At 27.9% G+C, this 20,331-nt stretch overlaps 2 protein-coding genes across 2 annotated transcripts in view; both read right to left on the bottom strand.

The window, feature by feature from the left end:
• LOC111624009 (arf-GAP with Rho-GAP domain, ANK repeat and PH domain-containing protein 1-like) overlaps nt 1-16,655 on the bottom strand; it is a 34,939-nt gene extending 18,284 nt beyond the window's left edge. Inside the window, exons 1-8 of the mRNA XM_023366776.1 lie at nt 15,736-16,655; nt 12,662-12,907; nt 12,320-12,397; nt 9,394-9,528; nt 9,208-9,313; nt 8,944-9,112; nt 8,692-8,769; nt 8,536-8,607 (exon numbers count right to left, since the gene is read on the bottom strand). Of these exons, the coding sequence (XP_023222544.1) occupies nt 8,536-8,607; nt 8,692-8,769; nt 8,944-9,112; nt 9,208-9,313; nt 9,394-9,528; nt 12,320-12,397; nt 12,662-12,907; nt 15,736-15,928 (1,077 nt within the window). The 5' untranslated portion in view covers nt 15,929-16,655. The remainder of the gene's footprint in view (nt 1-8,535; nt 8,608-8,691; nt 8,770-8,943; nt 9,113-9,207; nt 9,314-9,393; nt 9,529-12,319; nt 12,398-12,661; nt 12,908-15,735) is intronic.
• LOC111624010 lies at nt 133-5,762 on the bottom strand. Its single transcript, XM_023366777.1, has 2 exons — nt 3,240-5,762; nt 133-414 (listed from the first exon to the last, which is right to left on the bottom strand). Exons 1-2 carry the CDS (start codon nt 3,430-3,432, stop codon nt 164-166), a joined length of 444 nt encoding a protein of 147 aa, XP_023222545.1. The 5' UTR covers nt 3,433-5,762; the 3' UTR covers nt 133-163.
• Nucleotides 16,656-20,331: the final 3,676 nt, after the last annotated feature.

Raw genomic sequence — 20,331 nt, 5'->3', positions numbered from 1 at the left:
TAATTTTATCTATTTTAGGCTACTGAAGCCAAAATGAATTGATGCAGTTTGTATTAGTTTATAGTATTTCTTTTAAAAATGATTTGCAATTGTTAATAAAAAGTTATGATAATTAATTTTAATTAAAAAAAAAAAAAAATTTAACAATTATGAAAAGTCTGTACTAACCATGTGTACTTATGAAATTCAGGCACTTATCTATTATTACAGGAACATTTTCTTGTGTCATATAATGATCAGTTAAATAACTTTCCGATGGTAAAGTCCAAGCTTGATGTATCACTTGATACCATGATTCTGTATGGATAGGCCAATATCCTTGTATATAAAAAGCTTTTTGAGGCAAGTCTATATGAAATAACGGACCACTTGATGATACTGATGGGCATCCTTGATTAGTATTTGTTAACTTGACTATAAACAAGCATTTTTTAAAATATCATTAATAAATAATTTTTGATTTCATTTCAACTAATATACATAGTGTATATATTAATAATTTATGACTTTCTATTACTTCATTTTGATTTTTTATAATTTAAAATATATTATATTATGTAAAATTTTAAATAAAAAAATATAACATGTCTACTATACAGCTTTCTTCATTTGTATTCAGTTTCAGTTTGTATTTTTATGAATTAAAATAAAGAAAAATCATATATTAGAACTTCACTGTACTTACTATCCTTACCATTTTATCAGATATATAACCAATTTTTGAATCAAATCCAAAAAGTGTTTTATGCAAATGAAATCAATAAATTTGTGGAATGTTAGAAGAAGATAATTACAAATGATGAAAATAACATTTTTGATAATGAATATATCAGATAATCAAATAAATAATGTTGTTTTTTGAAATGTGAATAAAAATACTTGTATTTTTTGTTTAAAATAATTTTATTCATCAAAATAGTCACCTTCAAATTTAGGTACATTTTCTCAATGGTTTCACAGTTTGAAAATACCATTTTTAGCATTAAAAATGAGTTATTTCCTCTTTTATAGTTGCATGATTTAACATGAAAAACTTATTTAACATCAAAAAGTATTTTATACAGATTAGGCTAAATAAAAATGGAATAATTATAAATGATAAATATATAGACTATACCCAAACTAAATGTCCAAAATGTACCAAAATGTTATCTAGAGTTCATATTATATGTGAATGCTGTAATGAAAAAGATAAATTACAAAGGCTCCAGATGGGACCGCTGGCTAAATGTAATAGTGAAAGGGAAATGTTTAAGATTTTTGACAGAGCTAATACTAACACGATTTACATGTTATATAACTATGTTAAACAATTTATTAAATGATAATTGTGGAAAAAAAAAAAATGTTAATGTAAATTATAGATTAGTAAATAGAATATATCAGTGTTGATGAGAACAGAATATATGAGATGTTAAATTAATACGCGTTTTTCAAAAGAAAACGCCCTTGTAACAGGCGAAAGCCTTTTACAACAAATAAAGATTATTATTATTATTATTATTAGTTGCATGATTTGTAAATTGTTTTCCATGCATATGATTATCCAAAGTTAAAAAATGTGATAATCCAATAGAGATAAGTCAGCAGAATAGGAAGGATGAGGTAAAAGTTCCTATCCCAAATGTATTATTTTGTTTCTTTAATTTCTGCAATGTGTGTGCGAGTGTTTTCTTGTAAAAACAAACACCTTAATGAGTCGCCAAAGACAGCTGTTTTAACCTTAATCTGCCACATACTCTTTGTAGCTGCTCAATGTACAAATCTGCTGTGAGGGTTCGACCAACATTCAAGTACTCAGGATGAACAATATTCCTCGAAGTCCACCAAACACTAAGATTTTTTTGGAGTCATTCAAATCATATATATATATATATAAAGGCATTTTCAAACTGCCCTCCTGTTGAGAAAGTATAATGAATGTGAAGGTGAATATGTTTATAAATAAAATTACTTTAGACAAAAAATATAAGCATCTTATTCACATTTCAAAAATGACATTTATTTATTTGGTTACCTGATATTATTTTAAAATCATCTTGTGTTTTTTTCTCAAAAATGCAGAAACTTTCCATTCAACCCAATATAATACAGTAAAAGCTTGAATTTGGACTATCATGGGACTGAAGACATTGGTCCATTGTAATGAAAGTCTGTTTTATTGTGATTACTTGTTACAGACTTGTCTGCTATATTAAAGAGTCCATTACTATACAGTAGAATCATGTTAGAACAAATCTTGATAATAGACCTGGAAAACACATATGCAGTTTTCAGATGTTTTCTCCAGGCCAAGACACCAATTCATTTCAGCAGATCTGTTATCATGAATATAAGGGGATTCTATTGTATATAGTAATATTGATCTGTAGTACATTACTGTAGGCCTATATCAATAGTGTGGATAAAAGTCAATTACATAATAGACAAAGTTTCAGTTGTAAAGTGTATAAACTAGATTTTTATTAAACTTATTAAAATAATACTTTTATTCATTTTTTTTAAAGAATTGTTTTAAGAAAAGTCAGTTTAGTTTTTCTCTTGTTTTCCAAATATCTGAAATTGTCTGCTTATTCAAAGACATTTCTTTACCAACTTCAGCTTAAGATTTTCAATCTTCAATCTGATAAATTATATCTATTTTTTGTGTTAAATCTAAAGCTTTTTCTTTTCTTTTATGATCTGTGGCTTTGCTTTACAAAACAAATCTAATGCTCATCACTCATAGAGAAAATGAAGCCAAAACTGAACAAAAATAGTCAATCAGAAAATGAAACAAAAACTAAAAGTAATGTAAAAATCTATGCTAAAAAATTATTATGAAATGACTTTTATATTATTTTTTGTAAATAAAGTAAATAAAATGATGACTATGATGAAATAAAAGGGCATAATAACAGTGATCTGCACACCTGAAAAATAGTCTGTGGTAGCAGGAACCTGTTACACAAATGAGTGTTCTTATAATTTGCCTATACTTTTGGCCAGACCAAAATCAGCTCTGTAATAACATGAAGTCCATTTTATTGAGCTTTTACTGTAATAATAATGATAATAAATGCCTAACCTTAAAAACAAGTAAATAGAAAGATTTTAATGCTGATAATGTTTAATATTCTTAATATTATGCAATGATGTGGATTCACAATGATGTGTAATTATCTATGATAATTATTTAGTATTTTACTTGTACTAAAATTTAAAATAAATCATTTTAAATGGTTTCTTTATTTTCTTACCTACACCCATGGATTTTCTTAAATCAACTACTTCTATTACATTTATTTCAAGCTGGCTAACTAGTAAATTACGTCCTTTAAGCACAATCCATGCTGTCTGCCAATGACCAGCAGTGCCCTCTTTCAGATATACAAAACCTGCATGCTTAAAATCAATAAACCATTCTTCTATGTGGCAGGAGAGAGGTGACATTGCTTTATAAATATATTTTAACCATTCCTGACGTTCTGAAGGCAACCTAGCACCAAATAAAAACTGTCGACCTTCTTCTTTGGTTGTGCTGAGTTCAAAACAACAGAGTTCTAATTGACAATTTGTGCAGCTGTAAGAAATAAATTAAATTTGGTGAAACTTTTTCATATCATTTAATTTCCTACTCACTAGAATGGTTTTCCATAATGAAATAATATAAATAAAATTGTGAAAATTATTGTTCTATGAAACTTTAATTACTTTTATTAAATTAGTAATATTTTTGCAGTTATTTAATTTTATTAATTCATAAAATGATTTATTCAATCTTTTACAAATATAAGGTTTGAAGATAGAAAAGTTAAAAATTGAATAACCAGACTTAAAACAAAACTTTTAATATTTGGCTGAGAATTAGGTTATGTTTCTCACTACCTTCAATATTCATCTTTATGCTATGAATCAGAACTGATCTGAACCCAAGCATGGCTACTGAAGATTTGTCCAAACCATTTGTTTTATGGTAATTTAATTCCCTGCTATATTAAAAGTTTCATTTTTGTTTTTCATATGGTTTAGCAATTAAGTTCCATAAGTGAGTTATTATAAGCAGTAAAAATGTGCAAGAAAAAGATTCAATATAATGTGGATGATAAAGTAAAAAATTAATATACATTATAAGTAAATTCATGTTAATTGCATCAAGTTTTTTATAGTTTGCTGTAATGGATATAGAATTATCTCATTTTTCATATTTTTTTTAATGTTAGAATAAAGATTTCTATCAGATTTTACAGACATGAAATTAGGAACCAACCTTTTAATACATTACAAGTAATTTCATGTTTTACTGAGCTGCATTAGATTGTGTCTACAGTCACACAGTCTCACACACACACACACACACACACACACAGGATCATAATTAACATACCTTATTTAACACTATTTAGAGATATTTAGCAGTCCTAATGCAACTAAATCTACTGTGATTACATTTCAGGATATTTTGAAGACATTTTCATTAAAAAGAATGGCAATGCTGCAGCTACACTTCAAGAATTTCACTGTCATAAAAATTTATGCTGAGGACTACTGACTCGACAAGCTCTGAAGAGAATTAATTTCCTTGAACTAAATGATCAATGTCTGGGAGTTGAGTTTACTTCACTTCAAAAAAATTTTGTTGAGTTTATTAGTTTATTTGATAATTATATACTTTGTAAAAAATTAAACATTTATTTACTCAGAGTATGTATTAGATTTTGATATAATTAACAAAATTAAAATTAAGCATTATACACTGTGAATTCCCACTGCAAGCTTCAAAATTCTGATGCCGAGGACTAAGGCTAATGCCAAATTCATATTGCATTGAATAGATTAGTCACTAGTATAATGTTATTTGTTTAATTATTGTAAGATATAACGAATAAAATATCTAATTATTCTTAATATAATGTTTTACTATATCGCATAGAAAATTGTTTTTCACCCCCAAAATATAAATTGTTACTAATCACCCCCCAAAATGGGAGGCGATATCACCCCCATTGAGAAACTGCTCTAGTTTATCAAGGATTTGTTGCAATTTGGCAGCCTTGAAACACAGTATCATAATGCATGTGAGAAGTATCACAGAGGATTGTTGGCTGTTGAACATATACCTACAGAATGGAGATCAGATTGAACAATATTTCCTCCATTGCCAAAGTCTCTTTATAGCATGCACATCTTATACAAATAAAATGTCTGTTCCTTGCAGTGCCTAAAGTGCCACAGTAGGGAGTTTTGGTGCCAATATTTTTTAAAGAAATATCCCCCATGTTTTGAAATGCATCGTACCAGATTTGGTTGTATTTGAACTGTTAGATGTCTCTCCAGTGAGTGCTGTATAGAAGCACTTTAATTATGATCACCTGAAATATACTGTATTTTAGTACAATAAAAGTATTTTTCAGATTGTATCAATAGTTAACAAACTTGAAAAATGTATGTTTTTCAAGAACATAAAATTAACAATAATGATTTAGATCAGGGGTCACCAAACTTTTTTCACAGCAGGCCACATAACTGCGAAAATGACAAGCATGAGCCGCATAACCATTTTGTTCAATACGGTACACTGAATACACGAAAAATAAAGACAACCAACATATTTATTTATCAATACACAAACACGATGACTGCAGCAAGCTCATAATGGCTTTTCTTAGAAACTCCATTGCAGATACTTACACAAAAAGCATTCTGAAATCCAAAGTTGTCGAAGTTTTTTTCACCGATTTTCCTAAAAATTATATTACTCTCAGATGCAAAAATCAGATTAGACAAATTTTGGCATTTTTACATAAATACATATTGTATCAATATATACTGTATGTATAGTTGAGCAGGGCTGTGGAGTTGGAGTCGGAAAAAATGTGTCGACTCCAACTCCTGCATTTTAAATTTACTTTAGTTTTTTTATTTAAATGAAAGAAAATTTATATACAGTGGGTGATTGGTTAACAAACAAATTGGATAATGAACACTTTTGCAAAAGATTTTTATGTTTGTTTAGAAACAATTCTTTTATAGTATTCGCGAGACTGTCAGTCAAGCACTCGCATTGGTTTTTATTTTCAAAAGGTGAGAGTATAATAGCAAAGGTAGAGAGTGAGCAGAAGATGTCTGATGTCGCTGGGCAGTATGGTTTGAACAGGTCTACAGTAGGCTGAAGTTCAATCTTATCCAAGAAAGATACTGTATAATCAAGAAGACTCAAGCAGCTAAAGGAGTAACAAAAAATCACATCTGACAAGGAGACCCTACGGCTTTGGGGAAACGGATTTTGATGATCTTTGGTGTAGAGGTAGTACACCATGTGAGTGTACTACCTGTAAAATACTAAAATGCAACACTCAAATATATTTGAGAAAAACGAACTTAAAGTTTTTTTTAGCACTTTATATATAAGTATTTTGTATACTTCTGCTTGAGTGTCCTGTGGCTGATTGGTACACTCCTGACTTGTACGCTTGAGTGCGATTCCCTTCTGTATACTTTTTTCCTTTTTTTTAATTCATTAATACTTATAATGTATTTATTTATTTACTCATTCATTTATTTCTTATTATTTAATTTAATTTCTACTATTCCAAGTCTAATATTTTTACTTTTGTTGACAATAACAGTGCATTCTTGACACCTATGTGTCAACTTTCCCATCTAATTGTTATCACCAATGGTGACCTCCGATCTAATTCTCACTAGGAGAATTTTTTCTATCGGAGTTCTTTTTCACTCACTCTTTAACAGTTTGTTTCTGAATTTTGACNTTATGATTTTTTCCCATGTATATGTAAAAACAGTTACATATACATGGGGAAAAATTTGTCTTAGATTTTAAAAATTGTTAAATTTAATTTTAGAAAAACTTTTGTTTAAAATAATTGTACATGTTACATCTATGTTTCTTTAGATATGGAACCTACTAGGATATTGCATGACTTTGTCGTATTGCGATAGAATTGAGGCAGAGCCAAAAAGGCAAATGATCCCTGCACCTGTTAGGCACAGAAGAGGCATTCCTTGTACAGTACCTGATGGATGTGGACAGATAAACTTTGCACTTTCCACCATAAAAGAGATGATCCTTTTACCTGCCAACTATGGGATGTGATCCTTGCATTTGTTGACACAGAGACGCAATCCAAGAACAAAGCAATTGCCATTGATTGCTTTCTTCTTGTGTTTTGTTCATTTTTTGCACCTATTTTTCATTATGCACAAGCAATGCTTTTTTCATTTTTGACCATAGGCCTAAATTCTCTTAAGTGCATTTAGTTGCATTAGAGAGCACAAATATTGTCACTTTAATACCTCCGTATATTAAAAATGAAGTCACAGACTCCTATTTTTTTACAATTAAATGAACTCTTATTACATGTTTGGTTACTCATCATAATTAGAGATAAATAGCAAAGTTTTATCAAAATTGACCCATTAAATTTTGAGAACGAATTCAATTCTAAAAGCCCATAGAAAGCATGCTAGTGACTGTGGAACATTGCACGACAAAGTTATGCAACAACCTTATATTTCAAAAACAAAGCCATGGACCCCCATTTTTTTATTATATTTTTGGATTCCTCATTGCAATCAATGGAAAATGGCAAAGTTTAATCAGAATTGATCAAATGTATTTTGAGAATGAGCACAATTCTGTAAGCCAAATAAAAGAGGCTTTGCTAATGCTCTGCATCAATAAGAATAAAACTGGTTTTATTTATTTGTCGAAACTGTGTTTTCTTCTTCTTGTTTTGCTTGGTTCAATGTCACAACTTGGTGAATTTATTGACACTTGTCAATAAATTCACCAAGTTATGACAAGAATAAAACTGTTTAAGCTAATGAAATATATGACAAGCAATAATCTACTTTACTTGATGTATTTTAATATACAAGAAATATACACAAAAATTTCTTAGATCATCTGTATAGAGAAGTATATTTTAAATAATTATTATTTTATTTAATTACATTTTCTTTTGTTTTTCTGTAATTAAATAAAATAATAGTTACTTTGAAAATGGAAACAGCACAGAAATATTATTCTATACTATTTTCTTTTTAATGGTTTCAGAATAATACTGGTATGAAGTGTGCTGAGCTGTTAATCATTACTTTTTAAAAAATATGCTATTTTGAATATGTTTATGCAAATACAACAATAGTAATAACACAAACTCTCAAATATAAAATATTCTTATAGAAAAATTACGTTTTATATTTAAATTCTTAATTTCTTCAATTTGAAATATGACCTAAATTGATTCAATTAGAAAATTTAATGCCAAACTGCAAGATTAGAGATAGGCATTAGGCACCATCTCTTGATAAATTTAATAATTATAATTAAATTAATTATTTAGAAGGTTCTGGAAGAAATTGGGTTAACTGATGTTTATATTTGTATCAGAAAATTTGTGTATGATATTTAAAAAAAACCTAAATTAAATTGACTATTTATGCCAAATAAATGATTATGTTAAATTCATAAACATGATATTAACAATTCATTTCATACAGGTAAAGATTTATTATGCAGATATTACTTACCCTGACATTCAAACATTTTCCCCATTCTTTGTTATAAATATACACACCAACTAAAATATCACCAGCAGGACGCTGAGTATCAAAATAATCAATTTAACATTTTCATCATTACAGAAAATCTTATTATATGTTTTTCTTCATAAATATAAATAATACCTGAGCAATTTTTGCTTCTCTTAAAAGCTGTAAAGCTTGTTGAATTGCCTTCTCCTTTTCTAATTCTCTAGGATCAATCTATTAAATTGAATTTATTGCATGAACAAAAAACTATTACTTCTTTAATTCCTAGATTAAAACTATTAAAATGAATTCTGTTATAATGCAAATTATTTCTTCTTGCAGTCATTGTTTTTAACATCTAATACAAAATAAAATAAAATTTAAAAACATAAAACTACCAAAACAGACCTCAAAAAGCCAAGTATAATGTGTAATGAAATCTGAAACAACATCCATCATGGCATTAGTTTGATTAAATCCATGAGAATTGCCCAAATTACTATATAACAAAGTAGGACCAAAAATAGGTGCTAAATTCATTGAAGGCATCATATTTTTATCTTCATGTTCCCTGATACTATATCAAAAATATTTGGACAACATAGGAATATTAGAAAATAAAAAACAAAATAAAATATAAAAAAATAAATAAAATATTTATTTAAAACAAACCTAAATAAATGTCCTATTAATTTTTTGAGGGTTTGGTAGTGTTCATCAGGTAATTGTTTTAACAATGATTTGTATGTTTCTAACCTCTCATCCCGATGATCTATTTCTAAAATAAATTTGATAGTGCAATTGACTGTATAGAATATAACTAATTTTATAATCACATAAGACAAATTGATAACTTACCACTAGCTCTGACCCATAGAAGATATAATTTTTCTTTCATTATGCATTCTGGCAATTCTCTTAGAAATCTTTTTAGAACACTTGTCACATCATGTGGAGAATATTCATCTGATTTTATATGGACATTCCATGCGTCTGTTTTAAAGAGAAGATAAATATTTATTTTACAAAAAATAAAAAAGATTACCAAATTTATAACAAAGTGATTTAATGTTAGAATAAGAAAAGTTATTCAGTTGAAAACAATGTGATAAAATTGTTTTCAATTGAAATGGGATTACTATTATGGATGTTATGAAAATGCAATGTTATGCTAATTGCATTTTTGTAATAACCATATCAGTTTGGTACAAGTGCCAAATGCTGTAACTAGAACAGCTTTTATGAAATTTATTGAATTTTAGCTATAATATTAGAACATTCCATGACTTTGTCATATTGCAATAGAATTGAGGCAAAATCAGAGAGAAAGAAGTGATCCCTGCACCTGTTAGGCACAGAAGAGGCAATCCTTGTACAGTACTTGACAGATGCAGACAGGTAAATTTTGCACTTGCTGCTACAAAAAAAACTATCCTTGTATCTGCAGGCCATGGCAGACATAATCCATGCAATGGCCAGATATGGAGAGATGATCCAAGAACAAAGCAATTAATGGTGATTGCTTTGTTCTTGTGTTTTGTTTGTTTTTCACACCTATTTTCCATTAGGCACACGTAATACTGTTTTTATTTTTGACCCCTAGGCCTAAATTCTGTTAGGTGCACTCGTTGCATCAGAGAGCAAGGATATATACTAATACTGTAATATTAAAAACAAAGTCATTGACTCCTATTTTTACTTTCCTGACTCTGTTATAGATAACAGAGAGAAAGTATGGTGATCAGTCAAAAAACAAGATTTTTACATATTTGGACTTAGGAGACCATGAAACATTGGGAAATGCAAAACAATTCAAAGTTTTTTCTCTTTGTATGGATGTTAATGTTTGCGTGTGGCACAAGTTTGTTTACTCTCTTTGAAGCTTAATAACACCTGTGCTTTCAAAAATGTTTAAAATTTTGCAGGAAGGTTTGTGTATCAGAGAGAATCATGCTATTAAATTTTGGTGTTTAAGGTCAACAGAGTGGGGAGATAAAGGGTGGTCATGTGTCATATCTTGAGCAGGATTGAACTTAATGATGATTTTACTCATTATTAGCATTTATAATTTTTTATAAAACCTATCCCTACTCTCAAAATTAATCTTTTTGCATTTTATAATAATTAAAAATGTAAACAGTTTTTTAAATGAAATATTCTAACAGATAGCACCACCAGAATTTTAAATGTTGCCAGGAAAGTTAAGCGATTTGTTGCTGGACTTCTTTCATTTAAATGGACCCACATTGCATTTCTGGATTCCTTGTCTCAATTAATGGAAAATGGCAAAGTTTTATCAAAATCAATCCATTAAATTTTGAAATGAACTTGATTCTATAAGCCCTTACAAGACATGCTAATGACTGTAAAACATTTCACATGATTTGTGTGATATCACTTTGTTGTGTGTGCTTGTGAAATGACCTTATATCTCGAAAATGAAGTCATTTTTTATTTTTTTTATTGCATTTTTTGGATCCAATTGGACCCAATTTTTTATTGCATTTTTTGGATTCTACATCACAATTGATGAAAAATGTCAAAGTTTAATCAAAATCTATCAAACAGATTTTGAGAACAAACATGATTCTGTAAGCCTCATAGAAGAAGCTTCACTAATGCTCTGCTTCAACAACACATAGAAAAAAGAAAAATCATCTTAATGAATTAAATATGAAAAAATATTTAATTCATTAAGATAATTTTATTTTATTATTTTTCAAAAGTATAATAATGCCAATTAAGAACCATTAAATATAAAAAATAAAGCTATTTAGATGCATTAATTAATAGCAACAATACATAATCAAAGAACTTTGCTAACAAAATTATATTTGAAAAATATGAAATGTATATGAAACTTTTAAAATGAAAAATGATTAAAAACAGAAAAATGCTTTCAAAATCATGCTTGATTTTTCATTAAATATAAATTTAAATAAACTACAGGTCTTATCAATAGAATGATTACTTCTTATTAAAACTTCATTACATTCAGTTTTAGGATTTTAAATATGTTAATTTAATTTTTCTAGAATTATTTATGAAGAACTTATTCAAACAGTGAAACTTATTTAATTTAAAAAGAAACATAACAAAAATAAATCATCCATCCAAGAAATTTTGTTGTTCTATCAATTTATATTAAAAAAATCATTAATTAGATATGCATACAATTTAAATTATTGGATAATTTGAACTTACAGTTATCCCATTTGACTTTCATATTTTAATTAGCATAACAAATGCTTATGTGAAAGCTAGTACATCTACTTCAAATATGAAACTTGAAAAGAAAAACAGCACGTGGTCTACTGGTTTAAAGAATATGTGGGTTTCAGGAATTTTGCAAAATGCATGTATTCTGTAAAATTTTGGGATTTGAGTAAAATTGTTTTGTGTTTCACAATTTTAATGACATTTGAGACTAGACAGTAGAATTGTTTTAGCTGTATTTTTACCATGTCTAAGCATGAAAAGTGCAAAAATTAATACTTTATTCAAATTTTCAAGTGATTAGAAAAGATAATGAGAAAATGTAGTATTTCCAAACAATGTGGAATACTGTTTAACCTATAAACTTGCAGAAAACTAGTTTAATTTTCAAAAACAGACAACTGAAAATTTTCTTGATTTTCTGGTGTTAGAATTAAAAAGAGTTCATTGTATATATATGTTCAAGTATAGAAAGTTAATGTCGCAATACTTTTTAATTACTTTATTATTTATTAAGTTAATGTCGCAATACTTTTTAATTACTTTATTATTTATTAAGTAAACTTACTTTGTCTGAGACATTCTAATAATTTTCTCACTTTTGATGAAGAACCAGCAATCCTATATATTCCTTGTACTGTAGTCCCTGAAAATATTTAAAATTATACATTGCATAAACTTTTTAGAAATATGTTTAGATAACAGATAAATTACAATTAACATTTTTTTTCTTATAATTGATCATAATTTTATCTATTTTAGGCTACTGAAGCCAAAATGAATTGATGCAGTTTGTATTAGTTTATAGTATTTCTTTTAAAAATGATTTGCAATTGTTAATAAAAAGTTATGATAATTAATTTTAATTAAAAAAAAAAAAATTTAACAATTATGAAAAGTCTGTACTAACCATGTGTACTTATGAAATTCAGGCACTTATCTATTATTACAGGAACATTTTCTTGTGTCATATAATGATCAGTTAAATAACTTTCCGATGGTAAAGTCCAAGCTTGATGTATCACTTGATACCATGATTCTGTATGGATAGGCCAATATCCTTGTATATAAAAAGCTTTTTGAGGCAAGTCTATATGAAATAACGGACCACTTGATGATACTGATGGGCATCCTTGATTAGTATTTGTTAACTTGACTATAAACAAGCATTTTTTAAAATATCATTAATAAATAATTTTTGATTTCATTTCAACTAATATACATAGTGTATATATTAATAATTTATGACTTTCTATTACTTCATTTTGATTTTTTATAATTTAAAATATATTATATTATGTAAAATTTTAAATAAAAAAATATAACATGTCTACTATACAGCTTTCTTCATTTGTATTCAGTTTCAGTTTGTATTTTTATGAATTAAAATAAAGAAAAATCATATATTAGAACTTCACTGTACTTACTATCCTTACCATTTTATCAGATATATAACCAATTTTTGAATCAAATCCAAAAAGTGTTTTATGCAAATGAAATCAATAAATTTGTGGAATGTTAGAAGAAGATAATTACAAATGATGAAAATAACATTTTTGATAATGAATATATCAGATAATCAAATAAATAATGTTGTTTTTTGAAATGTGAATAAAAATACTTGTATTTTTTGTTTAAAATAATTTTATTCATCAAAATAGTCACCTTCAAATTTAGGTACATTTTCTCAATGGTTTCACAGTTTGAAAATACCATTTTTAGCATTAAAAATGAGTTATTTCCTCTTTTATAGTTGCATGATTTAACATGAAAAACTTATTTAACATCAAAAAGTATTTTATACAGATTAGGCTAAATAAAAATGGAATAATTATAAATGATAAATATATAGACTATACCCAAACTAAATGTCCAAAATGTACCAAAATGTTATCTAGAGTTCATATTATATGTGAATGCTGTAATGAAAAAGATAAATTACAAAGGCTCCAGATGGGACCGCTGGCTAAATGTAATAGTGAAAGGGAAATGTTTAAGATTTTTGACAGAGCTAATACTAACACGATTTACATGTTATATAACTATGTTAAACAATTTATTAAATGATAATTGTGGAAAAAAAAAAAATGTTAATGTAAATTATAGATTAGTAAATAGAATATATCAGTGTTGATGAGAACAGAATATATGAGATGTTAAATTAATACGCGTTTTTCAAAAGAAAACGCCCTTGTAACAGGCGAAAGCCTTTTACAACAAATAAAGATTATTATTATTATTATTATTAGTAGTTGCATGATTTGTAAATTGTTTTCCATGCATATGATTATCCAAAGTTAAAAAATGTGATAATCCAATAGAGATAAGTCAGCAGAATAGGAAGGATGAGGTAAAAGTTCCTATCCCAAATGTATTATTTTGTTTCTTTAATTTCTGCAATGTGTGTGCGAGTGTTTTCTTGTAAAAACAAACACCTTAATGAGTCGCCAAAGACAGATGTTTTAACCTTAATCTGCCACATACTCTTTGTAGCTGCTCAATGTACAAATCTGCTGTGAGGGTTCGACCAACATTCAAGTACTCAGGATGAACAATATTCCTCGAAGTCCACCAAACACTAAGATTTTTTTGGAGTCATTCAAATCATATATATATATATATAAAGGCATTTTCAAACTGCCCTCCTGTTGAGAAAGTATAATGAATGTGAAGGTGAATATCTTTATAAATAAAATTACTTTAGACAAAAAATATAAGCATCTTATTCACATTTCAAAAATGACATTTATTTATTTGGTTACCTGATATTATTTTAAAATCATCTTGTGTTTTTTTCTCAAAAATGCAGAAACTTTCCATTCAACCCAATATAATACAGTAAAAGCTTGAATTTGGACTATCATGGGACTGAAGACATTGGTCCATTGTAATGAAAGTCTGTTTTATTGTGATTACTTGTTACAGACTTGTCTGCTATATTAAAGAGTCCATTACTATACAGTAGAATCATGTTAGAACAAATCTTGATAATAGACCTGGAAAACACATATGCAGTTTTCAGATGTTTTCTCCAGGCCAAGACACCAATTCATTTCAGCAGATCTGTTATCATGAATATAAGGGGATTCTATTGTATATAGTAATATTGATCTGTAGTACATTACTGTAGGCCTATATCAATAGTGTGGATAAAAGTCAATTACATAATAGACAAAGTTTCAGTTGTAAAGTGTATAAACTAGATTTTTATTAAACTTATTAAAATAATACTTTTATTCATTTTTTTTAAAGAATTGTTTTAAGAAAAGTCAGTTTAGTTTTTCTCTTGTTTTCCAAATATCTGAAATTGTCTGCTTATTCAAAGACATTTCTTTACCAACTTCAGCTTAAGATTTTCAATCTTCAATCTGATAAATTATATCTATTTTTTGTGTTAAATCTAAAGCTTTTTCTTTTCTTTTATGATCTGTGGCTTTGCTTTACAAAACAAATCTAATGCTCATCACTCATAGAGAAAATGAAGCCAAAACTGAACAAAAATAGTCAATCAGAAAATGAAACAAAAACTAAAAGTAATGTAAAAATCTATGCTAAAAAATTATTATGAAATGACTTTTATATTATTTTTTGTAAATAAAGTAAATAAAATGATGACTATGATGAAATAAAAGGGCATAATAACAGTGATCTGCACACCTGAAAAATAGTCTGTGGTAGCAGGAACCTGTTACACAAATGAGTGTTCTTATAATTTGCCTATACTTTTGGCCAGACCAAAATCAGCTCTGTAATAACATGAAGTCCATTTTATTGAGCTTTTACTGTAATAATAATGATAATAAATGCCTAACCTTAAAAACAAGTAAATAGAAAGATTTTAATGCTGATAATGTTTAATATTCTTAATATTATGCAATGATGTGGATTCACAATGATGTGTAATTATCTATGATAATTATTTAGTATTTTACTTGTACTAAAATTTAAAATAAATCATTTTAAATGGTTTCTTTATTTTCTTACCTACACCCATGGATTTTCTTAAATCAACTACTTCTATTACATTTATTTCAAGCTGGCTAACTAGTAAATTACGTCCTTTAAGCACAATCCATGCTGTCTGCCAATGACCAGCAGTGCCCTCTTTCAGATATACAAAACCTGCATGCTTAAAATCAATAAACCATTCTTCTATGTGGCAGGAGAGAGGTGACATTGCTTTATAAATATATTTTAACCATTCCTGACGTTCTGAAGGCAACCTAGCACCAAATAAAAACTGTCGACCTTCTTCTTTGGTTGTGCTGAGTTCAAAACAACAGAGTTCTAATTGACAATTTGTGCAGCTGTAAGAAATAAATTAAATTTGGTGAAACTTTTTCATATCATTTAATTTCCTACTCACTAGAATGGTTTTCCATAATGAAATAATATAAATAAAATTGTGAAAATTATTGTTCTATGAAACTTTAATTACTTTTATTAAATTAGTAATATTTTTGCAGTTATTTAATTTTATTAATTCATAAAATGATTTATTCAATCTTTTACAAATATAAGGTTTGAAGATAGAAAAGTTAAAAATTGAATAACCAGACTTAAAACAAAACTTTTAATATTTGGCTGAGAATTAGGTTATGTTTCTCACTACCTTCAATATTCATCTTTATGCTATGAATCAGAACTGATCTGAACCCAAGCATGGCTACTGAAGATTTGTCCAAACCATTTGTTTTATGGTAATTTAATTCCCTGCTATATTAAAAGTTTCATTTTTGTTTTTCATATGGTTTAGCAATTAAGTTCCATAAGTGAGTTATTATAAGCAGTAAAAATGTGCAAGAAAAAGATTCAATATAATGTGGATGATAAAGTAAAAAATTAATATACATTATAAGTAAATTCATGTTAATTGCATCAAGTTTTTTATAGTTTGCTGTAATGGATATAGAATTATCTCATTTTTCATATTTTTTTTAATATTAGAATAAAGATTTCTATCAGATTTTACAGACATGAAATTAGGAACCAACCTTTTAATACATTACAAGTAATTTCATGTTTTACTGAGCTGCATTAGATTGTGTCTACAGTCACACAGTCTCACACACACACACACACACACANGCAGCAGCTAAAAGATGTAGTAGTGTATTATGAGCGTTTACTTTTTGAAAATAATTTAATTGCAACAACATCTTCTGATAAACTATCTGAAAATGCTATGCTGATAGACACAGAATTATACAATAATACATTGGATGTGTTGAATGAAAAAAATTTATAATTGTTGCAATTAAATTATTTTCGAAAAGTAAATGCTCATAATATTATTGTCAACAAAAGTAAAAATATTAGACTTGGAATAGTAGAAATTAAATTAAATAATAAGAAATAAATGAATGAGTAAATAAATAAATACTTTATAAGTATTAATGAATTAAAAAAAAAAAAAGGAAAAAAGTATACAGAAGGGAATTGAACCCAAGCACTCAAGCGTACAAGTCAGGAGTGTTACCAATCAGCCACAGGACACTCAAGCAGAAGTATACAAAAAACTTATATATAAAGTGCTAAAAAAAACTTTAAGTTCGTTTTTCTCAAATATATTTGAATGTTGCATTTTAGTATTTTACAGGTAGTACACTCACATGGTGTACTACCTCTACACCAAAGATCATCAAAATCCGTTTCCCCAAAGCTGTAGGGTCTCCTTATGAGAAATAAAGAACATTAAAGAGCTCATAATGGAACCTGAAACGGATCTGATGACAGAAGAATACCAAGAAACTTGGTGAGATATGTTTTCTTCTGAAAAAAAGAATTAATGTCAATATCTGCTATTAAACATTTTTTTTGAAGAAGTAGGAGGATGTCAGAACAACGGTCTTAAAATAGCATCCAAACTAGGTTGAGTTTAATAGGCTTAGGGATCTCTACAATTAAAATACTATTAATTAATTACTTCTGAAAAATCCTGAAGAAGATAGAAAAGCAATCGACATTAGACAGATTCTTTAACCCCCACAAACAGAAAAAAACATGACTAATAAAAATGCAAGACTGTATATATGTATATATATGCATATGTATATATGCAAGAATGTATAAACATAGTAAGAAAGTATATATTTTTTTATTTTTGGTGGTCTCCAGAATGAATTAATCATATTCCCATAAAAACATATGGTAAATCAATAATTATAATCAATTAACGAACAATTTGGATAGCAAACAAAGCCTTGGAAAAGATTATGTTCGTTAACCGATCACTCACTGTATTATTTTGACCCAATTGAATTTGAATATTTTTGAATTATTCCTTTATTATCCCTGCTCTAAATAAGTACTCTATTTTTCTGAATGAGCCAGACTAATTGATCAGAATACAAATTTTTCTTTTCTGAACAAGAGGCTGAAGTAGCTAGCTAAATCACACACTGTTTAGTTGGACTAACTCTTCTGGAAGGGTGAAATTGAAGTGCAAATGTTGAATATATGTAGATGTAGAATTTTATCACCCCTTTTCTCCTCTTATTAAGTATTTGTTAAAAATTAATTTTTTTTATACAAATAAATATTAATTTAAGTAAAATATTAAAAATACTAACTATAAAAGTATTTGGGTAAACACCCTGCCCCAGGCTCCTATCAGAGTTCAGAGTAAGGTACACACCCCATGAGCACCTATGCCCCCATAAAATGACTTGGTATTTAATTTTGCTAGAGTAGGCTTACTAAAATTATCAGGAGTCAGATATGGAGTCGAGTGTTTTTTACTGACTCCGCAGCCCTGCTGTATATATATAATGTGTGTGTGTGTACACGAGCATCAATTTTGTTTAATATCTCAGGATGGGATAAAGATTATGTAACAAAATTTGGTGTGGTAATTTGTATATAAGGGGCATTGATACTTTTAAATTTTGATAGTTAATGTTCAAGAGGGTAGGCAAGAGAGCTTCATGTGTCATATCTGGATGGGGTTAGACTTAATGAATATTCTAATCATTACTGGCATTTACAATATTTTTATAAACTCATCTCTAACCTAAAAAAAAAATCTTAAATCTCTTAATGGATAGTGCTAAATACTATTTTAAACTTTGCTAATGTGTTTCCTAAACAAATATTTTTCACTGAGAAAGTTATACAACTCACTGGATTTTTTATGTAGAAAAACGTAATAATATAGAAAAATTAATTTAACAAATAATACCGTATTTATGTATTTATATAAAACATTAATTTTAATTCAACTAATTTTTATGACTCATTTATGCAAGAAGTGTTTTCTCAGAAACTATTTAAATATAATTTATAAATACTTTATAAATGTTTGCACTAATTCCAGGTGATTCTGGTTTACATATTTCAGTTGTATAAACAAAAACTAACAAATGCTGCTTGACATATTCTGAAATACCTTTCTAAAATTTAGTCAAAAGTTACAGGAAATATTTTTAAGATACCAAGAAACCATAAACACTTTATGAGTTATTCATTCATTCAACAAGTAATGTTAAAAAGAAATTTAGAACAGTTATGACAACAGTGTTTATGTGACAAAAGTTCATGTTAAAAAGGCAATTTTCTGGCCACTTTAAAGTATAGGAAGATATTCAGTATTCTTGCATTTATGATCTTAACAACTTTGTGGTGGCTTAAGTGTAATTTTTTATAAATCATTTATTGAAAAATGCTCAAAAAATTATACCTACTTGATAACTACAGAGCAGATAAATCCCTATATTGATTTTTATTAATCACTTAAATCATAAATGACATTATAAATGCAAGAATACCAAACACATTTCCCATTCCTTGAAGAGACTAGCAAATCATTTTCATAACTCAATATTTCAATATTTATAGGGGGATAGGAGGCATTACTCAGTGGTATATCCTCAAAGAGATGAAAAGAAGTGAGAAGGGTTAGTTGGAGGGAAAGTCTGTTGTGGCAGGGCCGAAGGTGGGTGGAAAGCGGAAGAGAGGTGAGAAGTGGAAGGGGAGGTCAAGAGCCGCAGCGGGAACATTATTTAAAACATAAAACGGGTTACATATGGAAATAATATTTACAAAAGAAAACAAGAGAGGCACAGATTTTTAGGTCCGTACATAAAAACGCAACTATAAGTTCCTTAACACAAAGTAGACATTACATGGCTTAGTACCATAAAATTAACATTCTTGATATCAAAATGGTGAATATTATAATTAGGTTTACAGGAAATACTGCTTGGCAGATAGAGTTGTAACTCAAATACACACAAGTAGCTATACCTAATACACATGTTGAACTAGATGACGATGTTCTTACTCATTGTCGTGTTGCAGGTCCAGAGCCTTTGCTGACTCGACAAAGTTTATAAGTGCGTTAAAGATCTTCTGATTTCATAACTCAACATTCAAACTCTCATTGCTTAAATCAACCTTCATCTACCCTTCTGTTCATAACTACAGTTTTATTTTTATTTTTTATTACTTCTGCCCATGTCATTTTTGATTAATTAATAATTAATCAATGTAGAAGTGGTTGTTAAAAATTAATCAAATCACAAATCACAAAACAACTTTTACTTCTATTACAGATTAAATAAAATATAAACACAGAAGCAT

This window comes from Centruroides sculpturatus, unplaced genomic scaffold, assembly GCF_000671375.1.
Source record: "Centruroides sculpturatus isolate CEXI.00-Female unplaced genomic scaffold, Cexi_2.0 scaffold370, whole genome shotgun sequence".
Lineage (NCBI taxonomy): Eukaryota > Metazoa > Arthropoda > Arachnida > Scorpiones > Buthidae > Centruroides > Centruroides sculpturatus.
Note: the sequence above shows the minus strand (reverse complement) of the source record. Positions and strands in the feature narration are given on the sequence as shown.

Excerpts from the sequence above, each read along its gene's own strand:
- LOC111624010 (XM_023366777.1), bottom strand. The coding sequence starts at position 3,432 with ATGTCACCTCTCTCCTGCCACATAGAAGAATGGTTTATTGATTTTAAG. Across the intron at positions 415-3,239 it reads AAGAAAATCCATGGGTGTAG|TCAAGTTAACAAATACTAAT; the intron begins GTAAGAAAATAA and ends GCTTGTTTATAG.